At 39.8% G+C, this 24,844-nt stretch overlaps 1 protein-coding gene across 2 annotated transcripts in view; it reads left to right on the forward strand.

Annotated features, from left to right (window-relative positions):
* Nucleotides 1-24,623, forward strand: part of MDFI (MyoD family inhibitor) — a 58,522-nt gene extending 33,899 nt beyond the window's left edge. For both annotated transcript variants that reach the window (XM_081947481.1, XM_081947482.1), the window contains exons 3-5: nt 7,652-7,876; nt 19,348-19,623; nt 23,155-24,623. In XM_081947481.1, coding sequence (XP_081803607.1) covers nt 7,652-7,876; nt 19,348-19,623; nt 23,155-23,411 — 758 coding nt within the window. In that variant the 3' untranslated portion in view covers nt 23,412-24,623. The remainder of the gene's footprint in view (nt 1-7,651; nt 7,877-19,347; nt 19,624-23,154) is intronic.
* Nucleotides 24,624-24,844: the final 221 nt, after the last annotated feature.

The raw sequence follows: 24,844 nt of genomic DNA on the forward strand, positions 1-24,844 counted from the left end.
TTGAGACCCACTTAGGAATATCAAATCCTGAGGATGTTAGGCCTGTCCCTAGGAGCTTTAAAGTGAAAAACCAGTACTTTGAATTGCTCCCGGAAGCACACTGACAGCTCATAAACTAGAGGTATTACACACATTGAATAACTGGTGACAATTGCCACCCATGCTGTCACCCATTCCACAGCAGTTGACACTTTCAAATGCTGTTCAAGGGCAGCCCAAATTAACATTAGAATGACTAATATAAATTCCAAACATTGTTTAGTTTTTAAAATAAGCTTATTCTGAGATGAAGGAAGGAAGGTAGGAAGGAAGGAAGATCCCCCTTAGTGATTTCCAGACTGTATCTATAGTGATGCCAACAGTTGCTTTAGTTTGGCACGATTTCTGTGTATAGTGAGGAACAATAAGAGAATAACAGAGTTGGAAAGGATCTTGGAGGTCTTCTAGTCCAACCCCCTGCTCAGCAGAAACCATATACCATTTCAGACAAATGATTGTCCAATGTCTTCTTAAAAACTTCCAGTATTGGAGCATCCACAACTTCTAGAGGCAAGTTGGTCCACTGTCAGGAAATTTCTCCTTAGTTCTAAGTTGCTTCTCTCCTTGATTAGTTTCCATCCATTGCTGCTTGTCCTGCCTTCAGGTACTTTGAAGAATAGGTTGCCTCCCTCTCCTTTGTGGCAGCCCCTCAAGGACACTCCTTAGAAGATAATAAAGGACATTGCTTAGAGGACATGGCTTTCTTGGTTTTGGGGTCTGACAATTACATAATTAATTAACTATGGGGCTTACTTTTGGGGACACATTATACTATCCCTATTTGTGTACTGTATGTACATGTATATGTTTTATATATGTACATGTGTTGTGTATGTGCTATAAAACCTTTCAGGAAATTATTGTAGAGTGTAAAAATATTTTGAATTGTATGAACTTTCTGGTATCCCTTACAGTAATCTTAAAGAATCAATATGTTGAAAGATCTGTTCAATCTTTCATTGATAAAGATGTTAGAATGGGAGGTTTGCCTTAGAATAATCCCAGTATTGAGGAGGAAAGAAATGGTAGGCCAAACCAATATTTGTCTTCCTGTTTTTAGACACCAAGCTGCATGTGTGTGAAGTCTTTCAGAGAGCTCCTTCTTGAAATATGACTGAGTGCATTGCTTTAAGTACAACTGAACCAGATCAGGAAAAGTGCAAGGTATTTTAATGCATGACCTGGTCTTTTTCACTTCCACAAAGCTGAAGATTTCTTGGGGTTTCTCTTATTCTGGAGACCGTTATTTAAGAGATATACCGCAGTATAGATAATACATCAGTGTGATCTGTGATATTCTTTAATAACAGTTCAGTCCTCTTTGAAAGACTTGTTCCATCTGTGTATGTAAAAAGACTACATGAGCCTGTGTGCTTAGCTGAAATAAGTTATGCCTCTGTGCTGCTCCTGATAAAATCAAAGCTATTTATACTGTTACCTGTGCACAATAAATCAGATAAGAGAATCTGTGGGGCAGGGAAGGCCAAGTAAATAATCCACTCTTTTGAGTTAGAGGCAGAAGGAATATGGAACATCTGGCTGTTACTATGACCACATAAATTCTCAGAAGATGTTGTCTTAATATTCATTCATTTGATAATAGGTGGCATTCCGTATATCAGAATACATCTTATTAAATAATGTGAAACAGGGATGGGAAATCTGTAGCTCTCCATGTTTTGCCAAATAGCAGTTCCAAGTCTCTCCCTGGCTTGGAGTATGGCTAATAATGAAGAAGATTTGAATGTATAGATTTGCCAACTTCTGACAAAAGGTTTTCCATCTTGGATGATAATCCATGATTCTCACTGTCTTTGTGTAGTTAGTGCTAACCAGTTTGTTTCCAACTCAAAATTAGAAAAGTACGAAAAAGTATAGTTTCTAATGACAGAGGCAAGTTGTATTTAGCAGGTAATATATATTGCAGCATATTTCTGGGTCTGTTTTTTGGCTCAAAATAGCTCCATAGCTGCCTGTAAACTACAATACAAATGCAGAAGTCAATGTACGATACAATGAAGGCAAGGTAAACAGCAGCTCTCTGAAACTGAGCTCACAATATCCAAATTAAAATAAATGAAATAAAAATACCCAAACTCCCAACATATCCTTCCTCTTACCTTAAAGAAAAACAAAACTGTTGTTCTCCTCCCCAAATGTTGAATGAGTAGGAGTAAAAAAAAACACACACGCAAACACACACACACACTCTCTCAAACAAACTCAACAGGTTCTTGCTTTTTAGCAATAAATATATGCCTCATTCAAGCTTTATGGCAATCTGAAATTGTTGGAAAATGACCAACTGCATGGAAATGGGAAAGGCAAGTGAGCAAAAGGAGGTTTTGGTTGTGACATCTGAGTAGAGTCAAGGTGTTACTGATTCAGTTAATAAGATCCTGCAGGGAAGATAGCAACATCTGCAAAGTTATGAGCATCATCATCATCATCATCATGGGATTAGAAGACATTACTTCTTTTTTTTTATCATAGATACAAGAGAAACCAGGTGTAACAGTGTGGTTATTCTACTCTTTGATTCTAGACTGAAAAAAGTATAACAGCAATAAAAAGTATTTTGAATATGAGCAAAACGCCTAATGCTTTATAACTGGGTGTTTACCAAATTAAAATTGGTAGGAAATGTTTTACTAACTCATTCTCACTCCTTTGCTATTTTAATGGAGCACATCAGTGGTGAGCTCCAGATCCCATCACAACCGGTACACTGTGCATGGGGCCAGGCGTCCTAGTCGGGCACATGCCACTGCCCTGCAACACCCAGCTGCTCGGTGGTGATTGTGCAGGTGCCGCATGCTGTGCACAGTTGTGCAATTGGCTGGTCGTGTTATAAACAACTATGGAACGGGGGTGGGTGGGTGGGCCAAACGAGCCACTGTACCAATACGGTGGCCGCTGCTCCCGGCTACTACCGGTATGGCTGTACTGGGTCGTACTGCCCAGAACCCACCAGTGGAGCACACCTTTACACACCACTGGAAGGTTGGTACCTTGGTTTCCATCAAATGAGAGGCCCTACCTTACAGGATGTTAAAGGGAGCAAGGAGAAGCACATTCAGATGTGCAAGATTTTGACATTATAGCTTCTACAATAAAAGTAGTACTTATCTGCATGGCATTGGTTTTCTAGTCTGGTCTACTTGTTGAAATTACAGGAAGCAACTTTCTATAATAGCTACAACAGTAGAAATCTTTAGCACTAATCTGTACCACTAAAGATCTATTAGCCATGCAAGTTTTAAAGATACTATATTTAAACATATGGTTTTAAAATGATGGAGTCAGTTAAATTATTATTTTTTATAAAATTGCATGTTTAACATTGTATTTCAGATAATAATTCAGGATTTACAGGGTACAGTAAATAGCACAAGTATCGCCTCCAAAATATCTTAGCTAAGCACTGGGTCCATACAGCACAGGGTCCACGAACGTTGTAGGACTAAGGAATATACTTGGTCTTTGGATAGCAAGTTAAAACCATACCCTAAAAAATAATGGCTACGGGCAGCACAAATGCTAGGTTCAACTATATGTTACTTTCATTTAATTAAAATTAAAATATAATTAATATAATTGCGCTCCCAACATGTTTCTTATTATTTTGCTGGTTCATTTATTATTTTTAATATCATGCACCACTTGTGTCAGGGAGATGGGGAGACTTGAAGTTCATATAAACCAGGAGTGTCAAACCTGATTTCATTGAGGGCCACATCAGGGTTGTGTTTGACCTTGGGTGAGGGGGCATGGCCAGCTTGACATCACTCGTGTCGAAGGCACCTGTGATGGCCCAAGAGCTCTGTTTTCGGCTGCGACAGCCTCCTGCAACCCTCTGCCTGTGAAAATGGAGCTTGTGCAAACCGCACTCCATTTTTGCTGGCAGAGCACTGTTTCCGGCTGGTCTTTTGCCGTTTCCAAGACGACCCCATGGGCCACATCTAAGCACCTTTCGGGCCAGATGTGGCCCACAGGCCTTGAGTTTCACACCCCTGATATAAACAAATGAATGTATTAAATTGGTTTCACTTCTGTCAAGTTAAAAAAGACAATGGGGTCTGGCCTTTCTTGAAATTAGGTAATTTAAGGTGACCAGCCATCCTCCTTTAGGGAGGACAGTCCTTCTTTTGTAAGTTTTGTCCTCCCTCGAAAAGTGTCCTCCTACATGTCCTCCTTTTCGATATTTGAAGACTAATCTGTTGCACGTTATGTGATGTATTTGTATTTGACATGACAATTTGTCAAGGCTCGGTATAGTGCAGTATAAGGTGCGTTTATGAGAAGCATGCGCTCCGCATGGGAGACCTTGAGAGAGAGCGTCGCGTGCAAGTGGCTTTGTTTACTTCTTACCGAAACACGACACGGCACATACACACGCAGTAGACTGAGATTGAGATTGAATGTTGATACTCTAGCTGCAGCACTTGCCGTAAAATTCAATATGAAGGATATTTCTTCTTCAGATATTTCCAATATATTGTTAGAAGATGATACATTGACAAAAAATATTAATTCAATGGAAAAGTACTCATTTAAATAATAATTAACAGGCATGTAAGCATAATTACAATATAAAATGTTGCAAATGTTTTTATTATGCATATATCATATTTTAGTGTATTATTGTTGCAATGAATAAAATATTTCTTTTATTTACGATATTTTTCCCCCAATTTATTTGTCCTCCTTTTCATTGTAAAAAAGTTGGTCACCTTAGGTAATTTCCCAATTTAGTTTGTCCCCACCCTTTATTGGGGTGGGAGGGGGACAGGATTATTTGTAAATATCAATGAAATGTGGAACATGAGCAGAGGCAACAGATGAAGGGGAGGAGAGGGATTTTTGGGAATTTATTTTTATTTGTTTATTAAATTCCTCACACAGAAAAGAGACCTCTTCCACGAGCTGCAAACGCATGGCTGAAGTTTCCAGTGTGATAATAATATCATGATTGTTTAGTATATCGAAGGAAAGGCCAGCTTTTCTTTCTTAAAGTAAATATTCAGGGAGGGGAGAGCATACACTAAATTACAAAGTGATGGCTTCTGTTTGATGAAGATTGCCAATTCCTAGAGCACTTTCTGATACGGAACGAAACAATCATTTCTGGGAAAGCTTCTACAATGCTGCTGTATGAGTCACCTCAGATCATTTGTTTATGCAGATGTTTCTGAATCACATAGAAAATAGCTTGTTAACTATAGTACCCCTAGACTCTATCCCTCAGTATTCATACTGGGCTCTGTGTTACAATGACTAAAATTATGTGTGTGCGGTCTGCCTTCTCTCCTCCCTGACTGCCTGCATGTAGGACCACTTGTTCTATTCAGAATAATGATGGGCCCAAAGCTTCTTGCTTCCTGCCTTCAGCCCCCTGCCTGGCTGCAAGGAGGGCTTGTTGTTACCGGCAGTGTAATTATGGGTGTTTGGTCTTACTCTCTTCACCTAAGGTGTAATTTACTTTATATAAAATGTGACTCCACCACCCCTCCAAAGCTGCTGCATCCAGCTGCTCATCTTGTGTGCAAATTGTTGCTATTCTGAGTGCCCAGCAGGAGCAGGAAGGAGCCCAGAGAGTAGGAAGCAATAGTGCTGTGGTGAAATTGAAGAGGTTTTTGGGATGAAGAGAGAGATTTGTCAGCCTGCCATCTCAGGTCTCCATGGAAATTTGGCCACTGATTTCAGTGAATCTTCAGTTTTCTTCTCATGCACTGATATTCCTCTCTTTCAACGGGTTCCATTTCTACCCAATAAAATTCAACAATTGCATTAGAGTATCCCCCAATTATATACAATTCACTGTTGTTGCTTCACAAATGAATTCAATTGGCGCGTGTTTTGCCAGAAAGGAAAAGAGAGCAATTGCTATGAAGTACATACATGGCTGGAGTAATACATGGCTGGAGTAATATTTGAAAGAAGACACTTTATTATACAGTTTTAAGTCTTCTGTAAATTAAAAACAATGGAGCAAAAAAGTGACCAACTTAAGTAAGTTTCAACAGAGAAATGACAAATAGTAGTCCTAAAATCTAAACACAACAAGATTAAAGTTAATTATAAGAATGTTTGGACATAGTAGCATTAATCCACTTTTACAGTATGTTTCTTAGTATATACTGTATTCGTACATAGTCCAGCCACACACAAATCTTTTCCTTTTCTCTTTTTGACACTGGGCCATAATTTCCCATGATGTCTGAAGCACATGATATTCTAACCTGATTCAGCACTAGACTAACCCCAGCAATGCTCTAAAAGGGGAAACATCATGAGACCTAAGGATGAAGCGCTCAGGCTCATACATAAGTCCGTTTCTAAGCTAAATTGATATCCTGTCACATGTGTATATAAAGCATGTCCAGATGGATCTTATTTAACAGAATAACAGAGTTGGAAGGGACCTTGAAGGTTTTTTAGTTCAACCCCCTGCTTCTGCAGGAAGGCCTATAACAAAGAGTCACAGTGGTTACAATGCAGTATTGCAGGCTACTTCTGCTGACTGCTGGCTGCCTGCAATTTGGCAGTTTGAATCTCACCAGGCTTAAGGTTGACTCAGCCTTCCATCCTTTTGAGATGGGTAAAATGAAGACTCAGATTGTTGGGGACAATAAGCTGACTCTGTAAACCGCTTAGAACTGTAAAGCACTGTGAAGCAAAATATAAGTCTAAGTACTATTGCTATTTCAGACAAATGATTGTTCACTCTCAAAAACATCCAGTGTTGAAGCACCCACAACTACTGGAGGCAAGTCATTCCTCTGATTAATTGTTCTGTCAGGAAATTTCTCCTTGGTTTTAGGTTAGTTCTCTCTATTAGTTTCCATTCATTGCTGCTTGTGCTCCTCCAGATGCTTTGGAGAATAGGTTGATCCCATTTTCTTTGTGGCACACCTTAAATACTGGAACATTGCTATCATATCACCCCTAATCCTTCTTTTCATTAAACTAGACATATCCAATTCTTGCAACTGTCCTTCATATGTTTTAGCCTCCATTTGTGAGGCTCACATACCAGCCTAACAAATCCTTCCATCTATAGAATTTGGAAGGCTGGGCTAATAGAGGTCCCCCCAAAAGTCCCCAAAATAGGGATACTTGGATAATAAATACATAATCAAAACAAGGATGCAGTAATGCATTTGTCCTACAGTTTCAAAAGTGCAGGAACTGTTTTCTGTGCTATGCAGTTTCTCATTTTCATTGTGGAAGAAGTAGTATGTGAGAAGAGGACAGCCAATATAAAATTGGGATGCTACAGATTATTGTCACTGGGAGATTCTGAGGAAGGGGGCACAGTTTTGCTCATGCATGAAATGGCAGATCAACTTCATGCCAAATAACAGAGGGTCACAAACCCATTTATTCTTTATATAATCACTGCTGATACATGATAATATATAATGGGATGACAGGCAAGGAAGTTCACTTTTCTATTTCTATTTCTCTCCGCATGCATGTATATGTAAAAGAGAGACAAACATTTCTGTAATGATATTTCCACTTTTATCAGCTTGGATTTTCTGAAGTCACATGCTGTGCATAATATAAGTAAGCTATATTCATGCTGAAACCCTCTTTTCCCTTGCAGGCCAAGATACAAACTCATGCCCTTCCTCCAGGACAACTTCAGAGGTAGCATCAGCAACTTCAAACTCCATAACCTCTACTCCTAGTTCTCAAAATCAGACCACAGTTGTGAAAGAAGAAATCTCACTGGAAGAACGTCCAACATCTCATAGATCCCTGATGAATGGAAATTCTTCATCCAACACAGAATCCGAGGGCAACTTCACAGCAGCAGAGGCAGTGACGTGTATGTTTCTTCCTTCCAATCACATCGTCTTTTTCCTTTTCTTTTTTAAATTGAGAAAGAAAATATGACGATAAAATAAAACAAAGTTACAAAATGAAAAATAAATTGTGGCAAAAGAACGTTTTAAAAAATGAAAGCAAGTGTATGTAAAACAGTGAGTGAATGGAAGCATCCCAAACATCTAAGCAACAATATTCAATATTTCTATCTAGAACAAATATTCAACAAACAAGGTAATTTTTAGGGAAAACAGTTTTAATATAGCTAATAAATACCATAATGAAATTGGAAAAAAGTCACTTATAATAGATTTTTTTAAAAGACCCTTTGTCGTTGTTTGAAAATTTTCAACTAAAACAATTTCCCATGAATTTAAATATCTTTGATCGACTGAAATATTTATTTCAATTTTACATTTTGGTAGTGATAACAAACTAGGCAGGCAACTGAATCAATTTTTATTTATTTATTTAAATATTTGTATTTAATAATATTTATTTCTTAATATTTACAGAAAAAAATAGAAGAATATCATATGACTTAGGAAATAAGGCCAATAGTTCAAAAACAGGATTGATTACAAAAGATAGTTTTTCAATTTCTTCAAAAGCTTGTGACCCAAAAGTTATGCGAATTTGGTACAGCCAGTAAAGATGATAATGCAAACACATATATTTACAATCTCCCAAACATATTTGAATACAATTTGTATTTTCTAATTTTTGTAGGTGGCAATTTTATTTATGAATTATGCTGATGTTTAATTCTTGGTATCATGCTATAGAACAGGGGTGTCAAACTCAATTTCATTAAGGGCCACATCAGGGTTGTGTTTGACCTTGGGGAGCCAGGGTGGGTGTGGCCAGCTTGACGTCACTCATGTTGGGTGCCTATGATGGCTCCATTTTTGGCTGTGATAGCTTCCTACAACCCTCTGCCAATGAAAACGGAGCTCAGGAGGATCGCCCATGGCTCTCCTGAATTCCATTTTCCCTGGCAGAGGTACTGCGGGCCGGTCCTTTGCTGTTTCCAGGGCAGCCCTGCAGGCCACATCTAAGCACCCTATGGGCCAAATCCAGCCACCGGGCCTTGAGTTTGACAGCCCTGCTGTAGAACGTTTGAATGCAGTTTTATGTTATACTAGTTCCAATGAACATAGGGTTCATACCATACAATCCTCCTTGAACTTCTTAACCATTGCAAAAGAGCATGTTGTTGTTCACCTTAACAAATTCTATACTATGTGCTCTTAATATAACATTGTAATATTAAGATATTGTTCTTACTATCAACAGAACTAGCATACACTTTTGTAAATGCTCTCTCAATGGGTGAGATTTAAATAATTTAGGTGGGAAAATGAATGGATTTCTCTGATTTGAAATTCATCCGTTTGCTTTTTAGAAATGTTCATTTATCTAATTTCATCAACATGCAGAAAAATATAACATGCAGATGCTCCAATCCTGATCCTATTCATGGCAGTGACGTGCAGTTAGGCGAGGCAAGTGAGGCAGAGCCTCACCGCTCTCATCATGAAAAGAAAAGAAAATGTAAAAGGAAAAAGCTGAGCAAGTTGCTGCCTCACCGTGGATGACTCTGCTTAACTGTTAAAAAAAGCCTCAAAAAAAGCGCCCTCTAGAGGCTTTTTAGAGGCTTTTTTTAACAGTTAAGCAGAGTCATCCACGGAAACCAGGCAACGAGCCATGCTGTAGCACACACACTTTCCCCCAGCCTCTTTCTTTTGGAAGGCTTGGATCGGCTCCCCTCCGGCTTCTCTGCCTTTCCTCTCACCCCAGCCTGCCAGCAGGAGGTGAGTGGGTAGGCTTTATTGTGTTCCAGGCATTTCCCGCCCAGACAGCAGGCTGCATTTGCAATGGTGGAGGTGTTTGGGGAAGGCAGCAGGGAAGTGGGGGGGGGGATGGCAGAGGAGCTGCTTTCAAGCCACTGGAAAAGATATCCAATCCAACTTTTGTGTGTGTGTGTGTGTGTGTTTGTTTGAGAGTGAGTGAGAGAGGGAAGGGGGTAGGAGAGATAGTCCAATCCAACGTGTGTGTGTGTGTGTTTTTGAGAGAGGGGGAGGAAGGGAGGAAGGAGGGGAAGGGAGAAGAAAATGAAAAAAGGAAACTTATTTCGCAAAGAAGAAAAACAAATGCTGTTGTTTTAAATCGGAACTGAGCATGCCTGGCTGTGGAATTCTGAGAGTTGAAGTCCACAAGTCTAAAAATATTTGAAACCCACCACTGTGTCAGTGCCTCACCAGCCATAAACCTCACCGCACGTCACTGATTCATGGTGTCCTTTTATGTCAGTTGCAGTTTATGACTGATTGGCTAGGTATACTCAAACTTATGGCAAACCTATGTCTTTAGTTTGGCAACTTTTAAATCAGGTATGCTTCGGATATATTGTATTAATAGGTACGTTTAATTATTAAAACTGAATTTTGACTTGCAACATGTAACAAAAGTGAAAAGGTGAGCTTTTCAGCCAGTAGAAGCATTGAGGTGAGATTGTTTGGGCCTGGAAGTTTTTTTGGCTGAAGTAAAGACAAACATAGTTTGTTCTCAGATGAGAGACTAACAGTAATGTTAGATAACTGTCAGGACTGTAGGATAAATTGGGAAATAAAAAAACAAACTGGAAGCAAACAGTGGTAATCTTTTCCTCCACTTTTACTAAGAAAACCACCTTCTAGTGTACGTGTAGCTGTCAATTGAGCTCATCTGAAGGGCAGTGCTCAGACTGAGTTGAGTTCTAAAATCATAGTATCTCTGCAACTTAACATAAGAACCAATTCTCTTTACTTGGTTGCTAGTATAATTTAGGAATAAAACAACTTTTATATAATGTAGCCCAACTTACATTATAATAGTACGGATGTAGTTGAAGCCAAGTCAAAAGAAAGTCGTATTGCTATTCCAAATATCAGAGAATGACATTTTTATCAGTGGCTGTGCCTTTGAGTTAAAACTTTTTGCTACAAAATCTATTTTTCCCCAAATAATAAAAATCATATTTCTTACATTTTCTATCTATAAATGTGGCATTTAAATTTGATTGGTTTGTTTGCTTTGTTTCTTCAGCAAACAAAACAAAAAAAATCTATTAGTTTGAATGCAACTCTCACTCTTTTTGGTGGGCTAGTTTGAGAGAAGCTGCCTGTTGACTGCATAAATCTGAATCAAAGAGACCTTTAGAAATAATTGAGATTGCTAGTGGAGCACAGGGTGTTGGTCTGAAAAGGGAGACTGTTGGAGGGCCAAGAAAAATTGTAATAATGTGCTGGGAACAAAATTCTTTATCATCAGCAAAAATCCCACCTGTAATTATCTTATTAGGGGAGTCCCCACTCTATAATTTTATCCCTAAAATAATGATGATTAGAATGGTTCACCCATGCCACTGCAGTTAAGGTCATGTCGATGTGTGAACCCATATTCTCTTGGGCTCCACTGAACTCAGCCAGCAAAAGCCATTCTTAAACTTAAGCTGAAAGTTTTTCCTCTCGGAAAGCATTTGCATACAAAGACAGAACTCGCTCTTCTTATTCTGCAGACATAGCTGTAGATATACTTGGATCTTGACAACCATCATTGTATCAGTAACAAATTTTCATGAAAAAAAATGCTATTTGGATGCTAATTCAGCCATTCCAAAGTCACAAAAAGGAAACCACAATGCAAACTGTTTTCAGAATGCTGATGTTTGCATACCTGGGTCAAAGATGGGTCAAAAAACAAATTCTATTTTAAGAAACAATTTCTTTCCAAAAAAAATGGGGGGAGGAGACTGTACTCCTAACAAGTAGCCTAAGGAATGTAAACTTGATTCAATTTTAATTATAATACAGTATACATAGGGTAGAGGGACATGGTGGCTCAGTGGCTAGGATGCTGAGCTTGTCGATAAGAAAGGTGGGTCGTTCGGCTGTTCGAATCCTTAGCACTGTGTAACGGAGTAAGGCAGTGCTTCTCAATTATTTTCTGTCATGCCCCCCCTAGGAAGAAGAAAACATTTCGCGCCCCCCGTAAATAGTATCATGTCTATAAAATTGTTATAAGTACACCTCTGCATAACACTGTATCCTTATTAACGTATAAGAGAATAAAAAAAGAAAGAAATGTGGATCAATTTACAACAAAGAATAGCTTTATTAAATGTAGCAGAAAAGATTTAAAGGAGCACAGGATTTAAAGGAACACAATATTTAAAAAAAACTTTAACCTGCAAAACAAAAATATATAAAATAATTTGAGCTGAGCCCCCCTTTATGGAGCCTCGCGCCCCCCCTGGGGGGCCCGCCCCACTATTTGAGAAGCACTGGAGTAAGGTCTCATTACTTGTCCCAGCTTCTGCCAACCTAGAAGTTCGAAAGCATGTAAAATGCAAGTAGAAAAATAGGAACCACCTTTGGTGGGAAGGTAACAGTGTTCTATGCACCTTGGGCGTTTAGTCATGCCGGCCACATGACCACGGAGACGTCTTCAGACAGCGCTGGCTCTTCGGCTTTGAAACGGAGATGAGCACTGCCCCCTAGAATCAGGAATGACTAGCACATATGCATGAGGGAATCTTTACCTTTACCTATACATAGGGTATAGGTGATATATGTAGTAATATGCAGCAGTACATACCACCTCTTAGTTCATAGCCTCATAGTTATGAATTAAACAAGATAGTTGTGGCTAAGAGGTTAAGGACAATATTGTAAAATGCAACCAAACCTTGATTTGGAATGCTTTGAGACCATCAACTGAAAAGTGTTCTAGAAGAGGAGTCCCCAATCCCCAATCCGTGGACTGGCCCCGGGCATAGCAAGCCAGAAACCAGGACGTGCAAACTACTGAAGCCCCATCCGCAGGATGCAGGCAGCATACAAAACCACACCCCTTCTGGTCTGCGGGACAACCTCTGTCTATGGAAGAAGTCCCTGGTGCCCAAAGGTTTGGAGACTGCTGTTCTAGAAATCTTTAAAATAAAATTGAAAATTGTTAAAGTTGAATGTTTCATAATCATGACAAGTACTCATTGGCCAGAAATTGTTTCTATCTATTCTCCAGGAAAATAATCCTTATAGAAAGCCAATTTATTGTTCCATTCTGTCCCGTTCTTTAGGGGGGGAAATATTCACAGAATGCTTTCATGCTCATTTCATGCAACCATTATTGATCATCAACAGCTCTGGCCTGTAGCTAAAAAAAAAAATCTTTTGATGTTTTATCTGTCTAGCTTAGCATTCTCTTATGTGTTTGTCGCTGGGTTCGTAATGAAATTCTGCTTATAGATGATTCCCCTAGAAGGAGAGTAGTTCGGTTTTGTTGCTTGCAAAGAGTGCTTTTGCAGGACTGAGCATCCAATTTTATTGATCAAAGCAGCTAGATATTTCCTGCCTTTACCGAAGGATGTATACTTAAATGGAAACCACAAGTTACCAGTATGCGTCCTCGCACATTCCATTCTACTTGTGTTCTCTTCGATTCCAGTATTCATAATAGCGAGTTGAGTATGAGTAGCACCCTTTTGATAGGTTACCCGTAACTAAAGAAACTAGGATTGTACAGCCAGGCATCTACTGTGCATTTCCTGGCTCCACAGTATCTTGACACAAGGAGCATCTTGTGCTTGAAGGCCATGCATGGTGCTCTCAGTATGACTCAGTGTGGCCTTTTTCATCTGGGAAGTCCAGGAGCCCTGTCCAGCTGACACCCCACAAAGAATATAGCTTCTGTTTCTTGAATTGGCTCGTGGTGTCTGTAGCTTTCAACACTTTCTGCTAATTCATTGCTGCTTTATAAATCAGAGAGAGGAAATGTAAAACCCACCTCCCCACCCCCCAAAAAATTCAAGACCTACTGGGGGCAGCTTTTTAACCAACCCACCCTTTTGCTTGGCTCTGGTCTAACAAGATTATGTTATTTATTTATATATCATATTTATATGGCAGCCCATCTCACATGAAAGTGGCTCTGGATGGTATATAGCACTTATAAAAAAGTCATCGTTTAAAAAAAAAGGGGGGGGGAAGATATTAATTACAAACCCTGCAGCCTGATAACATAGATGGATCTTGAGGGATTTTCAGAATGTTGTGAGGGATGGCAATAATCTCACATACATAAATCCATATGTATTTATAGTTCATCATTTGTTTAAATTATGCTTTGTTTCCTTCAAATATATTTCCTGGCCAAGATAATTTAATTTTTCCATGGATCTATCCATTGTTCATTAAGTCAACAATTTTAAGACTGCTTCAACACATTTTGTATACCCAAGGATCATTCTGCACTCTTCTGATTACAGGAACATTGAGACATTGCTTAATTATAGTCTTCAGAAAGTTAAACATTTGACTAACACTGGAAAAGTTGGGATGGTTTATTTAAAAGTGTACAAAGTGCTCCTTTACCTTTTCTCAATTATTTTGAGTAGCACTTTTTTTAAAAAGCTCAGTTTGTTCTAAATTCACATGTTGTGCTGAAGTGACAATGTGTTTTGGTGAACTTTGATTTAGTGCAGCGGTTCTCAACCTGTGGGTCGTGACCCCTTTGGGGGTCGAACGACCCTTTCACAGGGGTCGCCTAAGACCATCGGAAAACACATATTTTCGATGGTCTTAGGAACCGAGACAACAATTTTATGGTTGGGGGGGGTCACCACAACATGAGGAACTGTATTAAACGGTCGCGGCATTGGGAAGGTCGAGAACCACTGGTTTAATGCATTATGTGAACCCAGCCAATTATGTCTGATAACACTTGGTAAAAGTCCATGGTGTAAATGTGTGAACCAGGCCATTTTCTGTATATCCGCTTCATTCCAGACATAATATAGACTGTAGAAAATGTATGCACCAAAATTAGAACCTCATCTGGGTGAACTACTACATGAAAGATATAGTAGTATGTCTGATTTGAAAATACATGGCAGAATTGAAACATGGACTTCAAAATATCATGTCCTAAAAGGGTTTAACTAAAGCACCGCCATTAGTTTTCAGTCTTTAAATTAGAATTTTTCTGAATTTATGCTTAAAGGAGTTTTGAGCATTCTCAGCCAAACCACAATCAGTTAACATGTTGCCTCCCCCAGAGTGGAGTTGCCGTTTAACTTTGGTTTAAACTTCTTTAAACAAGCTTTTAACTTCTTGCTCCTCCAGGAGCTGGTGTATATAATTTGAAATCCAGCGTGCTGGTGACGTGGCGAATGAATTATGTATATATATGATCTCTTAGCCATAAATTCTTAGAAAGTTTCATTGAAGAAAATGCAGCCACACAGTTACAGTTAGACAGGAGTTTACAATCATAGCTCTTTTATTGTCACATGGTTTTGCAGTGGAAAAGAGCTGAATAACAGGTCAGCCAGCACTGGGCTTGTGTAGCAGTACTCAGAGAAGACAAAAAAGCTGCTTCACACAGAAAAAGCCACTCCTCCAAGGCATCACATACAGCAGGGGTGTCCAAACTTGGGAACTTTAAGACTTGTGGACTTCAACTCCCAGAATTCCCCAGCCAGCATGGCTGGCTGGGGAATTCTGGGAGTTGAAGTCCACAAGTCTTAAAGTTCCCAAGTTTGGACACCCCTGACATACAGCCAAGGAGTTCTGCTCTCATCACCACCACCAAAGAAGACTTAAAATCAGCAGTTTTTCCCAGATAACTCCATTTCCTTAAGGGGTTTCTATTTGTTTGTTTTGGACTTCTGCTGTGATCCTGAGTACAATTACTAGTATATAAACACAATTAAAGTTGAATGGAAATACTTCCATATATGTATTTCCTTTTTAATAAAAAAAAACTGGCACAGAATGAGTATTTAAATTACACTTTTCATGCAAACCATGTTGCATTACATCGACTCAATTTTGGCATGTGGTCAATACAATTTTCTGAGTTTTAAAACTCATAAATCATTCTTAAGAACTCAGAATTTGATTCTTTATTACTATTTATTATTAGCTTACTATTCTTCTATTCCACCTTTCTGCCTGATAGCAGGCCCAATGAGACTGAATGCTTTAATGCTCTTTAAAAGTCCTGTTGATTTACAGATGTTCTAGGTCTTAGAAATTGTTGAAATGCAGAAAAAATAACATATCATACCTTAGTCTACATGCTTAGTTTAGCTTTTTGTCATATAAAGTCTAAAACCTATTTTAAAAAATATTTATGAAAATTCTCAGTCATCCAGATCATGGTTGTCCCAAAGGTGCTTTTTCAAGAGGCAACTGGACTTTCTGGGTTTTCTTCAAAGATGTTTCGTTTTGCATCAAAAAACCTCTTCAGCTCTGACTGGATGGTGAGGAATGGAAGGATTTATACTTCTTGCAGACAGCTGGTCATTTGCATTCTTTTAGAGAGTTGTTGAGGCCACCTGGAAGTTTATCTGTGTTGTTAGTGTCACCTGAGTAGTAAATGGGTGTGTAGACTTCTTGGAACTGTTGAAAGGACTGTGTTGTAGACTGAAAATAGATGATGTCATATTCCCCCCCCCCTCTGTTGAGAGAAGGCTGTTTAGTTTTAACATAGATGGCCTCTTTGATCCCTCTTTCAAACCAGTGGTCCTCTTTGTCCAGAACATGGACTTTGCTATCTTCAAAAGAGTGGCCTTTCTCTTTTAAATGCAGTTGGACTGTTCAATCTAGTCCTGATGGGTTTGTTCTCCTATGTTGAGCCATGCATTTATGAAGTGGTTGTTTTGTTTCCCAATGTACTGATCTGCACATGGCTCAATACACTGTACTGCATATACCATGTTGCTCAGTTTGTGTCTGGGTGTTTTATCCTTGGGGTGGACAAGCTTCTGCCTTAGTGTATTCTTCAGTTTAAAGTGTGTATGTTGTGTTAGCTGAAGATCCTCCTGAGCTTTTCTGATAATCTTGCAATGTATGGAATGACAACATTGGTTCTTTTATTGTTTTCTGTGTTGTCCAGGGACGTGCGGTCAGGGGAGGCAAGGAAGCAGGGCCTCACCTCTCTTCATGAAATAATAGTATATAATATTATATACTATATAATATTATAATATTATATACATCCGTCTGGCCGCGCCCGGGAGATGCGGAGGCAGAAATGTTGTCGGCGCTTCCGGATGACGAAGGCACGAAAGTGACTGGGTTCCCTAGTCGCTTTCGTGCCTTCGTCATCGGGAGCGCCGACAACATTTCTGCCTCCACCCTCCGCAGCTCTCGGGCGCGCCCGGACAGAGGTAGCCAGAATGCGCCGAGGCAGTCTGGCGGGCGAGCGACCGAGGATCAGGCTGCCTTGCTCGCTCTTTCGTCCGGAAAGAGCGAGCGAGGCAGCCTGATCCTTGGTTGCTAGCCCGCCGGACTGCCTCGGCGCCATTCTGGCTACCTCCATCCGGGCGCGCCTGGGAGCTGCGGAGGGTGGAGGCAGAAATGTCGGCGCTGCCGGAGGACAAAGGCATGAAAGCGCAGCCGCCTGAATGGGAAAGCAACGAAAGGGGCTGCGCTTTCACCCCGCTCAAGCCTTGCCGCCTGCATGGGAAGCCGCCTGAATGGGAAAGCAACGAAAGGGGCAGCAAGGCCGGGCGGAAAAGCAACAAAAGGGGCAGCGAGGGCGGGCGGTGGCTGCAGGTGGCAAGGCTTGAGCGGGGTGAAAGCGCAGCCCCTTTCGTTGCTTTCCCATTCACCCCGTTCAAGCCTTGCCCGAGGGAGCTGGGGATCGGGCTTTGGGTTGGTGGGAGACCTTGAAGGAGTGGGGGGGGGAAGGGACTGGCACCGGTGGAGAAAGCAATGCTACGCGGATCAGTGCACTCCGCGGTCCCCTTAATGTTCACTCAGGAAGGCGGAGAATGGGACCACGTGTGCTGGAGGCTGAGGCAGCCTCAGCCTCCTGCACACGTGGTCCCATTCCCCGCCTTCCTGATGACGTCACCAGCCTCACCAGCCATAACCCTCATCGCACGTCACTGGTGTTGTCTGTTATGGATGAGCTCCTGTAGGGTCTTTTTATGAGATTTGATGAAGACCCACTTGGCATAGTCACTATTTTAAAAGACCATACTATTTTAGCTTTTGGGGAAAATATTTCCAGACAGTAAATGTCTATGCATATGTAGAATATGGGAACATTGTCCTGGGTTTGAAGGGCTTTATAGCTGTTTCAAACTTCAAGGGCAATTATTGTTAAGGGAAAAGGAACAACCTCATCTTTAGCTAGTTTTTTCTTCTTCTTCTTTTTGACTCCTCCTGTCCTACCTTACAACATAATTATCTTTGATTACTACATCATGTTTGTTTGCATCTATCATGAGATAAATTTATCTCTGCTCACTTGTGACCAACCTTTGTTGCTCACAATTGAAGCTGATAGTAAGGGAAGCTACTTCTCTGAGAGCTGACTCATGATGGAACAAATCATTGCTAATCCCTTAGTTGCCCTGAAACAGAAACAATAACATGAGGAAACTTTTAATCATTGTTATAAAGCTTTACTTCATCTATGAGTTAAAATTCATAAAGATCTTAGTCACAGAAAAGAACATTGCTGGGGACCATTTTCAGTACATGCCTAGCTAATAGATTTAATTGCAGTAAGGACTGTAGAGAAAAAGCAGACTTTAAAAATAAAGAGAGTTATTTCTCAGAATGCCTTCTGAGACATTAAAGCCAATAAAATGATTGTTCCAGGTGCAAGTTATGCTTAGGAGAAACAAGAAGAAATAGATATAATTCCAAGAAATAGAAATAATTCTAACAAATCTATTCTCTTTTGATCCAATAATAAAATGCTATTATCAAAAATGATAGCACAGAATCTTGATTCAAGATAACTCTCATATCCCAAATTTACTTTTTTTCAAGAGGCTATTGGACTTTCTGGTTTTTCTGGTTTAAAAAATAACCAGAAAGTCTAGTTGCCTCTTGAAAAAGCACCTTTGGGACAACCATGACCTGGATGACTGAGAATCCCCATAGAATAAATCTCATGTGTACATCTACTCCCAACTTAATCTTGTAGAAGCTAAAGTTACAATTTTATGCTGTCCTCTTTGTATATCTGTTTTTATCCAGGTACGTTCCAAAATATCATTCCTGTTTTTTGAAACTAAAGGTTAAAAAATTAGGCATAGATTCTACTGATTACTTTGCTTCTACCCAATTTTGCAGAGGTATAGATATTACATAAAGTCTGGTTAGAATTTTTTTTTCATTTTTTTTAAAAAAATGAATGCATCAACTAGTGAGTTAACTAAAAATTCTGTATAAAATGGTGATAATAATTGGAAAAGAAAAAAATACACCCAGGAAATTGAAAGAAATCCAGATGGTGAGCATTTCGTTGACACTGAATAAAAGCAAGATGATTTGCTGTTTTAAAGTTTATTTCTTTTTCAAACAGTTTATGTTATCTATCAAGTCAAGATGTATACAAAGCTTCTTATATTGCCTTAAACAATTAGGACTTTTTTAGGAGAAAAAATTGTCTTTCCTCTTCCAACAGGTCAGCCTCAGAGCCGTGTAACTGTCCAGATTTCTTCAGCCTTGACTTGTATCCCGTTGCTGCAAAATGGTGCTGGATATCTATCAGATGACCTCAGCAATTCTAAGGGAGAGACTGGCAATGGGATCTTATGTTCTGAACTTAGATCACTGTCAAGTTCCCAGAAGCCTCATCGGAAACTGCAGTCCCATCACTCCATCAACAGCCATATCAGCAAAAAAAGCAAGAGCAGCTCCAAATCAGCATCCTCTCAGATCCCTACTGAAGCACAAGAAGGTATCTTTCTGCTTGCACGACTATTTTCACTTGGTCCTCTAAATGATAGAGGCCATGTTCCTACTTGGTCTTTTTATTGTGACACAATCCAAGAATAGCCTCCAGGACTGTAAAATTGGTTAGACTTTGACCCCCATCCCCTTCAAGCAGTTGTTTGTAACCCTAGGACAGGGGTGTCCAAACTTTTTGCGAGGAGGGCCAGATTTGGTGAGGTGAAAATGTGTGGGGCCGATCATTCAGCCTGACATTCTTTGAACCCTTAACATTAAATGCGAATTAACTACCGTATTTTTCGGAGTATAAGATGCACCAAGATTTTGAAGAGGCAAATTTAAAAAAAAAGTTTTTGCACTCTCCCACGAAAATGGGCCTTTTTTAAAAAGGGCATGAATAGCCTTTAAGAGGCTTCAAGAGTGCTCCTGGGGGCTAGGTGGGTGGGCAAAGTTGAGCAAAAAATGGCCCATTTTTTGCTCATTTATGCCCTCCACAGCCCCCAGGAACACTCTGAAAACCTCCTAAAGGCTATGCACAGCCATTTTGGTGAAGGGGGCAGAGTTTTGGGAGGCAAAAATTTTGTATTCAGTGTATAAGATGCACCCAGATTTTTAGCCTCTTTTTTGAGGGGAAAAAGATGCATCTTTATACTTCGAAAAATACGGTATTTTATGAAAGACTAAACAAATAACTCCAGTGGGGAGAAGAGGCTGTGGGCTGCTTGAAATTTGAAAAAGGGCCACATTTGGCCCCTGGGCCGCACTTTGGACATGCCTGCCCTAGGAACTTTAATATGCATGGACTTCAACTCCCAGGATTCCCCTAGTCAGCCATGTTTGGTGGAGGGATTCTGGGAGTTGACGTCCACACATCTTAAAGTTGCCACGGTTGAAAAAAGCTGCTTTGGAGGGAAATCAGATGATTGCAGAAACTTAAAACAGGAGGAATAGAGGCAGAAGAGTTATAGTGAAGCATATAGGATGAGAAAGAAAGAAAGTATAGTTCTCATCCAATCCAAGATTGAAGAGGTTTTTCATTTACATTAGTTTTGGATTTCCATCCCTTTAAGAATTTGGTTAATTAAGATAGGCTATCATCTCTAAGTCTTCAACTGGTTCTTCACCTTGGGTGATTATTAAGAATTGGACCTGCTTTTTAAAACACAAGTCCTTGATCCCACAACATTGGTATCCTTTCCATTCAGCTTTATCCACTGACATGGCCAAAGGGTGGTGTAAGACATCCTGTATCTTTTGGGCTAAAGGAATTACTTATATGTCCACTGTCTTCGAAAGCATTAATTCAAAATAGGAAAGTTCTGGGTAGTCATTCCTTTATTCTTTGTTATTTAATTATTTCTGTGTCCCTGTATGGGAATAGCATTTCAGGAATCACGATAATATAATTTTGCTGCATATAAACATAAGTTGGGGGAACATTTTCTGCTTTTGAAACTAGGCAGGTCAGGAGTTTGAATTCCATTGCTCCTTTCTTTCTTTTGTCTACACACTTGCATTTTGTTTTTCAATATAAATGCCAAACTCCTGCTTCACTATGTATTTTCCCCACCCTTGCAAATTGCATTCCTGGGTGTATTATGGTTTTTTTTTAAAAAAAGATGGGTTTTTTTTGTGCAAACAGGGGAAGACAGTTAAAAAGAGAGTAAGTACTCTAAGCAAATACTCATTTATTTATGAGACGATTTAGGAGAATTGCAGTTGAAGCTCCACAACTATCCACAATTCCTGAATCTTTCTTTTTTGCAGCCTTTCTCTCCTACCACAATTCCCAAAAGCTACTTGAATGGTTTCCTGTCATTTTAATGTGGGGAATGCAAATGTGTTATAGCCACTCATGCAGCAATCATTCAAACTTGCAACAATGCTGAATAGGGAAGACTCATGAACTAGAGTTCTAGTCATCGTAGCATCCCCACAATCAAATGATCATGGTCTGGGAGTTTGGCATGTGCATCACAATTATGGTATCACAGTGAGCAGGAGCCCAGTAATCACAATTTCAAATATTCCCTATTGATTTCCCACAAGTGGAGTGGTAGCACAGTCACACGACATCATGCTTTAAGACAATGTTGCTTAGTGACAGCAATTCCAGTCCCAATTTCCAAGTCCTAGGACTACCTGTACAATAAAACTGTTATGAAAATCTTAATATAGGCATCATCTCTATTCAAGGGTTCCAAAAATAAGGCACCTAGGGTCTAAGGTCCAGACCTCAAGTGAAATCAGCTAAAAGTGATAGTTTTATATTGAGTTTCCAGCCAGCCTGGATTCTTCCTGCAGGAGATCAGTGTTATGTGAGCAATATCCTTGAAGAACAGGCTTATCTGGCACATCCTGTAGAGATTTTATAGCCACTTGTCCTTAAAACTCCCTCAAAATCAAGAAAAAAACCCCAGTACATTCTGCACAAGGATCTCATCCAACAACACATCATCCATTGTAGTCAGTACTCCCCCAAATTTTCCCCAATCTTTTTTTTAAGGCACTGATTTTAAACCTTAATGTTGTTTTAAGGTATTTTTAAGACATACTTTCATTCTTGAATTTACTGGGGGCTAGTGGTTATTCTACCAGAGAAGCCCAATGGCAGTTGTTTCCAAGAAATTGATGGAAGGACTCTTACTTATCATCTGAGAATTGTTGGACACCTGGCCCATCATGAAATTTGCTATATACCCTTGACAATGGGTGGTATGTTCAAAAGGAAAGTCCTGCATGCCTTCAGGGTTCTGTAAATTATGTCTGGGGAATTCTACCAGAAAAGCTAATGCTAGGAACATGGGGGGGGGGGCTTTTAGTTCTGCAAAAATCTAGGAGGGCTACAAATACCCCTCTCAGTGCTATAAATAGTGAGACCAGGAAGGTTTAATCAAAAACCCTACTATCTCTGGAATTTTATTGAGAGCTCAGAAGGCATTATCTTCTATTTGATACTCTTCTGCATTTTCTTATTATTTCTCCCCCTCCTGTCTACCTTTCAAAGCAAATCTGTAAACTATAGAAAGATGGACTAGCTACACTGTAGATTGATAGTATTATGAGCTGTGCAGCTGAAAGTACTCCAGACTTGCAATCAAAACTGCCAAAATATTATTAGGGGTGATTTTTGTTTTGCCTCCCAAATAATCACCTACTCACTCATACATTCAGCCCCTTCAAAGACCACTAGTTTATATTCTGATCCATGGAAGCTAAAATTTTATATTATGAGGCCCAGCCGACACCACCTCCATCTGCATCTGCATATTTTTTACAAAATCTCCTAAGACTGGTCCTAGGAGCTTTCAGATGCTGATATGCAATTGGTTTGTTTCAATGTTAGTGCTCTTCTTGGCATCCTTACAGCTTCAGAGTGATTCCTTTGCAGCATCGTGCTGTACTCTAGCTGTGCAAAAAGTGGTCCATCATTTCTTCTTCCTTCCCATTTTGATCCAGCCTTCCTGCCCTATTTCAGCCTCTTGTGCTTGGCTATCTGTGGCTTGCTTTTGATAGTCTTGTCTCTTTCTGATTCCAGACTGCTGCGTCCACTGTATTCTCTCGTGCCTCTTCTGTGAGTTCCTGACCCTCTGCAACATCATGCTGGACTGTGCCACTTGTGGCTCCTGCAGCTCTGAGGATTCTTGCATCTGTTGCTGCTGCTGTGGCTCTGGGGAATGTGCTGATTGTGACCTGCCCTGTGACATGGATTGTGGCATCATTGATGCCTGCTGCGAGTCAGCTGATTGCCTGGAGATCTGCATGGAGTGCTGTGGCCTTTGTTTTTCTTCCTGAAGCCAAATCTTGATCCTTCAACAGAAGCTGTTGGAGTGAGACCCTTAGACGAAAACTGTGCTAATTAAGTCTCTGTTGTTGTTCTTTAGTTATCAGATGGCTGAGGTTTGAGAAGTTCCAAGTTTGACACCAGAAACCTGAATAGAAGAGTCGACAGAGTTAATTCTATTGGATTCGATTCTGGGTTCAGAAACTGTTTAGAAGATGTGGTTCTTTTTTTCCCAAGACTGCAATGAACAGTTTGAAGAAATAGCAGGATATCTCCATGGAGTCATCGTCTTTATTCTTTGTCTTTGCCCTCACATCAGAACTTTCCACATGGAGGCTGGGGAATAGCAGTGTTCCTGCTGCCTGAGCCAAATACCAGAGAAGAATAGTTGCACGACTAGCTATGCTGGTTGGGTAAGATCTGAAGCAATTACACAACACCAAAGATCATTGCAGACATGCCCAGGCTGTATTTAGTATGACAATGAGTCATGCTACTGGTCCAGCAGCAGGGGTTGTTACTGCTGCCTTATCTGATGCCCATTAGGTGGTAATTAGCTGCCTCCTGGGCATCCAAAGCAATGGCAGCTCACCTAATGTTTTCATGCAGTTGTTCTGGATTTATCCCTGGCATACCAACTAAATTCCTCCAGTAACGTGATGTAAGGAACAGCCCCTAATTCATCCATACTAATGTAGATCCACTTGGTATCTGTCAGCAATTAGGAATGGATTTTTCCTGTGAATTCTTGGATGGGACCCATATCTCATTCCTGCTGCTCCGTCTGCCATTTGTCTTTTGATAGAGACATGTCAATGTTGGCATTGTATCATTCCATGTGACCAGAACATGGCACTCTTCATTTTCAATGTACAATGTTGAAGGCCTTTTTGCCACTGCTGAAATCTGTCAGGAAAACGCTTTTGAACAGATTGGAAGAGATTATTGGTCTAAAAGAAGACAAGGGAAGCTGCTGTCCTTTGCTTTTTCTCACAGCAGGAAAACACTAAGCCTAACTCAAAGACACCGGATATGAGTCACTTGCTATTAAAAAAAATCATATCCTCTTTAAAAGAAAATTGACATCAAGACATCCATTATCTTGGGGAGAATGGATGAGACAATTTGTAGCATGTAAGGCAGTCCTCTGCCTCTTCGTAGTCTGGGAAAAGTTTTATATTTTGTCTGTTGTTACTGTAAATAAAAATATTTTTCACTTTTGACTTTAAATTGTTCAGTGTTGTGCACCGGCTTGGGAATTGAAAGTACTATACATTTCAGTTGAAATGTTTCTTTACATAAATATAATGCCTTAATACAAAATATACATACAGAATGCTTCTTGTTGAAATTTAGAATGTACAAACTTCAACAATTTACATTCCTTATAGTGTAAACATGCAGGTCTGTGGGGGAATTTACACACACTTCTCTTGTATTATCA

The sequence above is a fragment of the Natrix helvetica genome, assembly GCF_964273705.1.
Source record: "Natrix helvetica genome assembly, chromosome: 3".
Classification (NCBI taxonomy): domain Eukaryota; kingdom Metazoa; phylum Chordata; class Lepidosauria; order Squamata; family Natricidae; genus Natrix; species Natrix helvetica.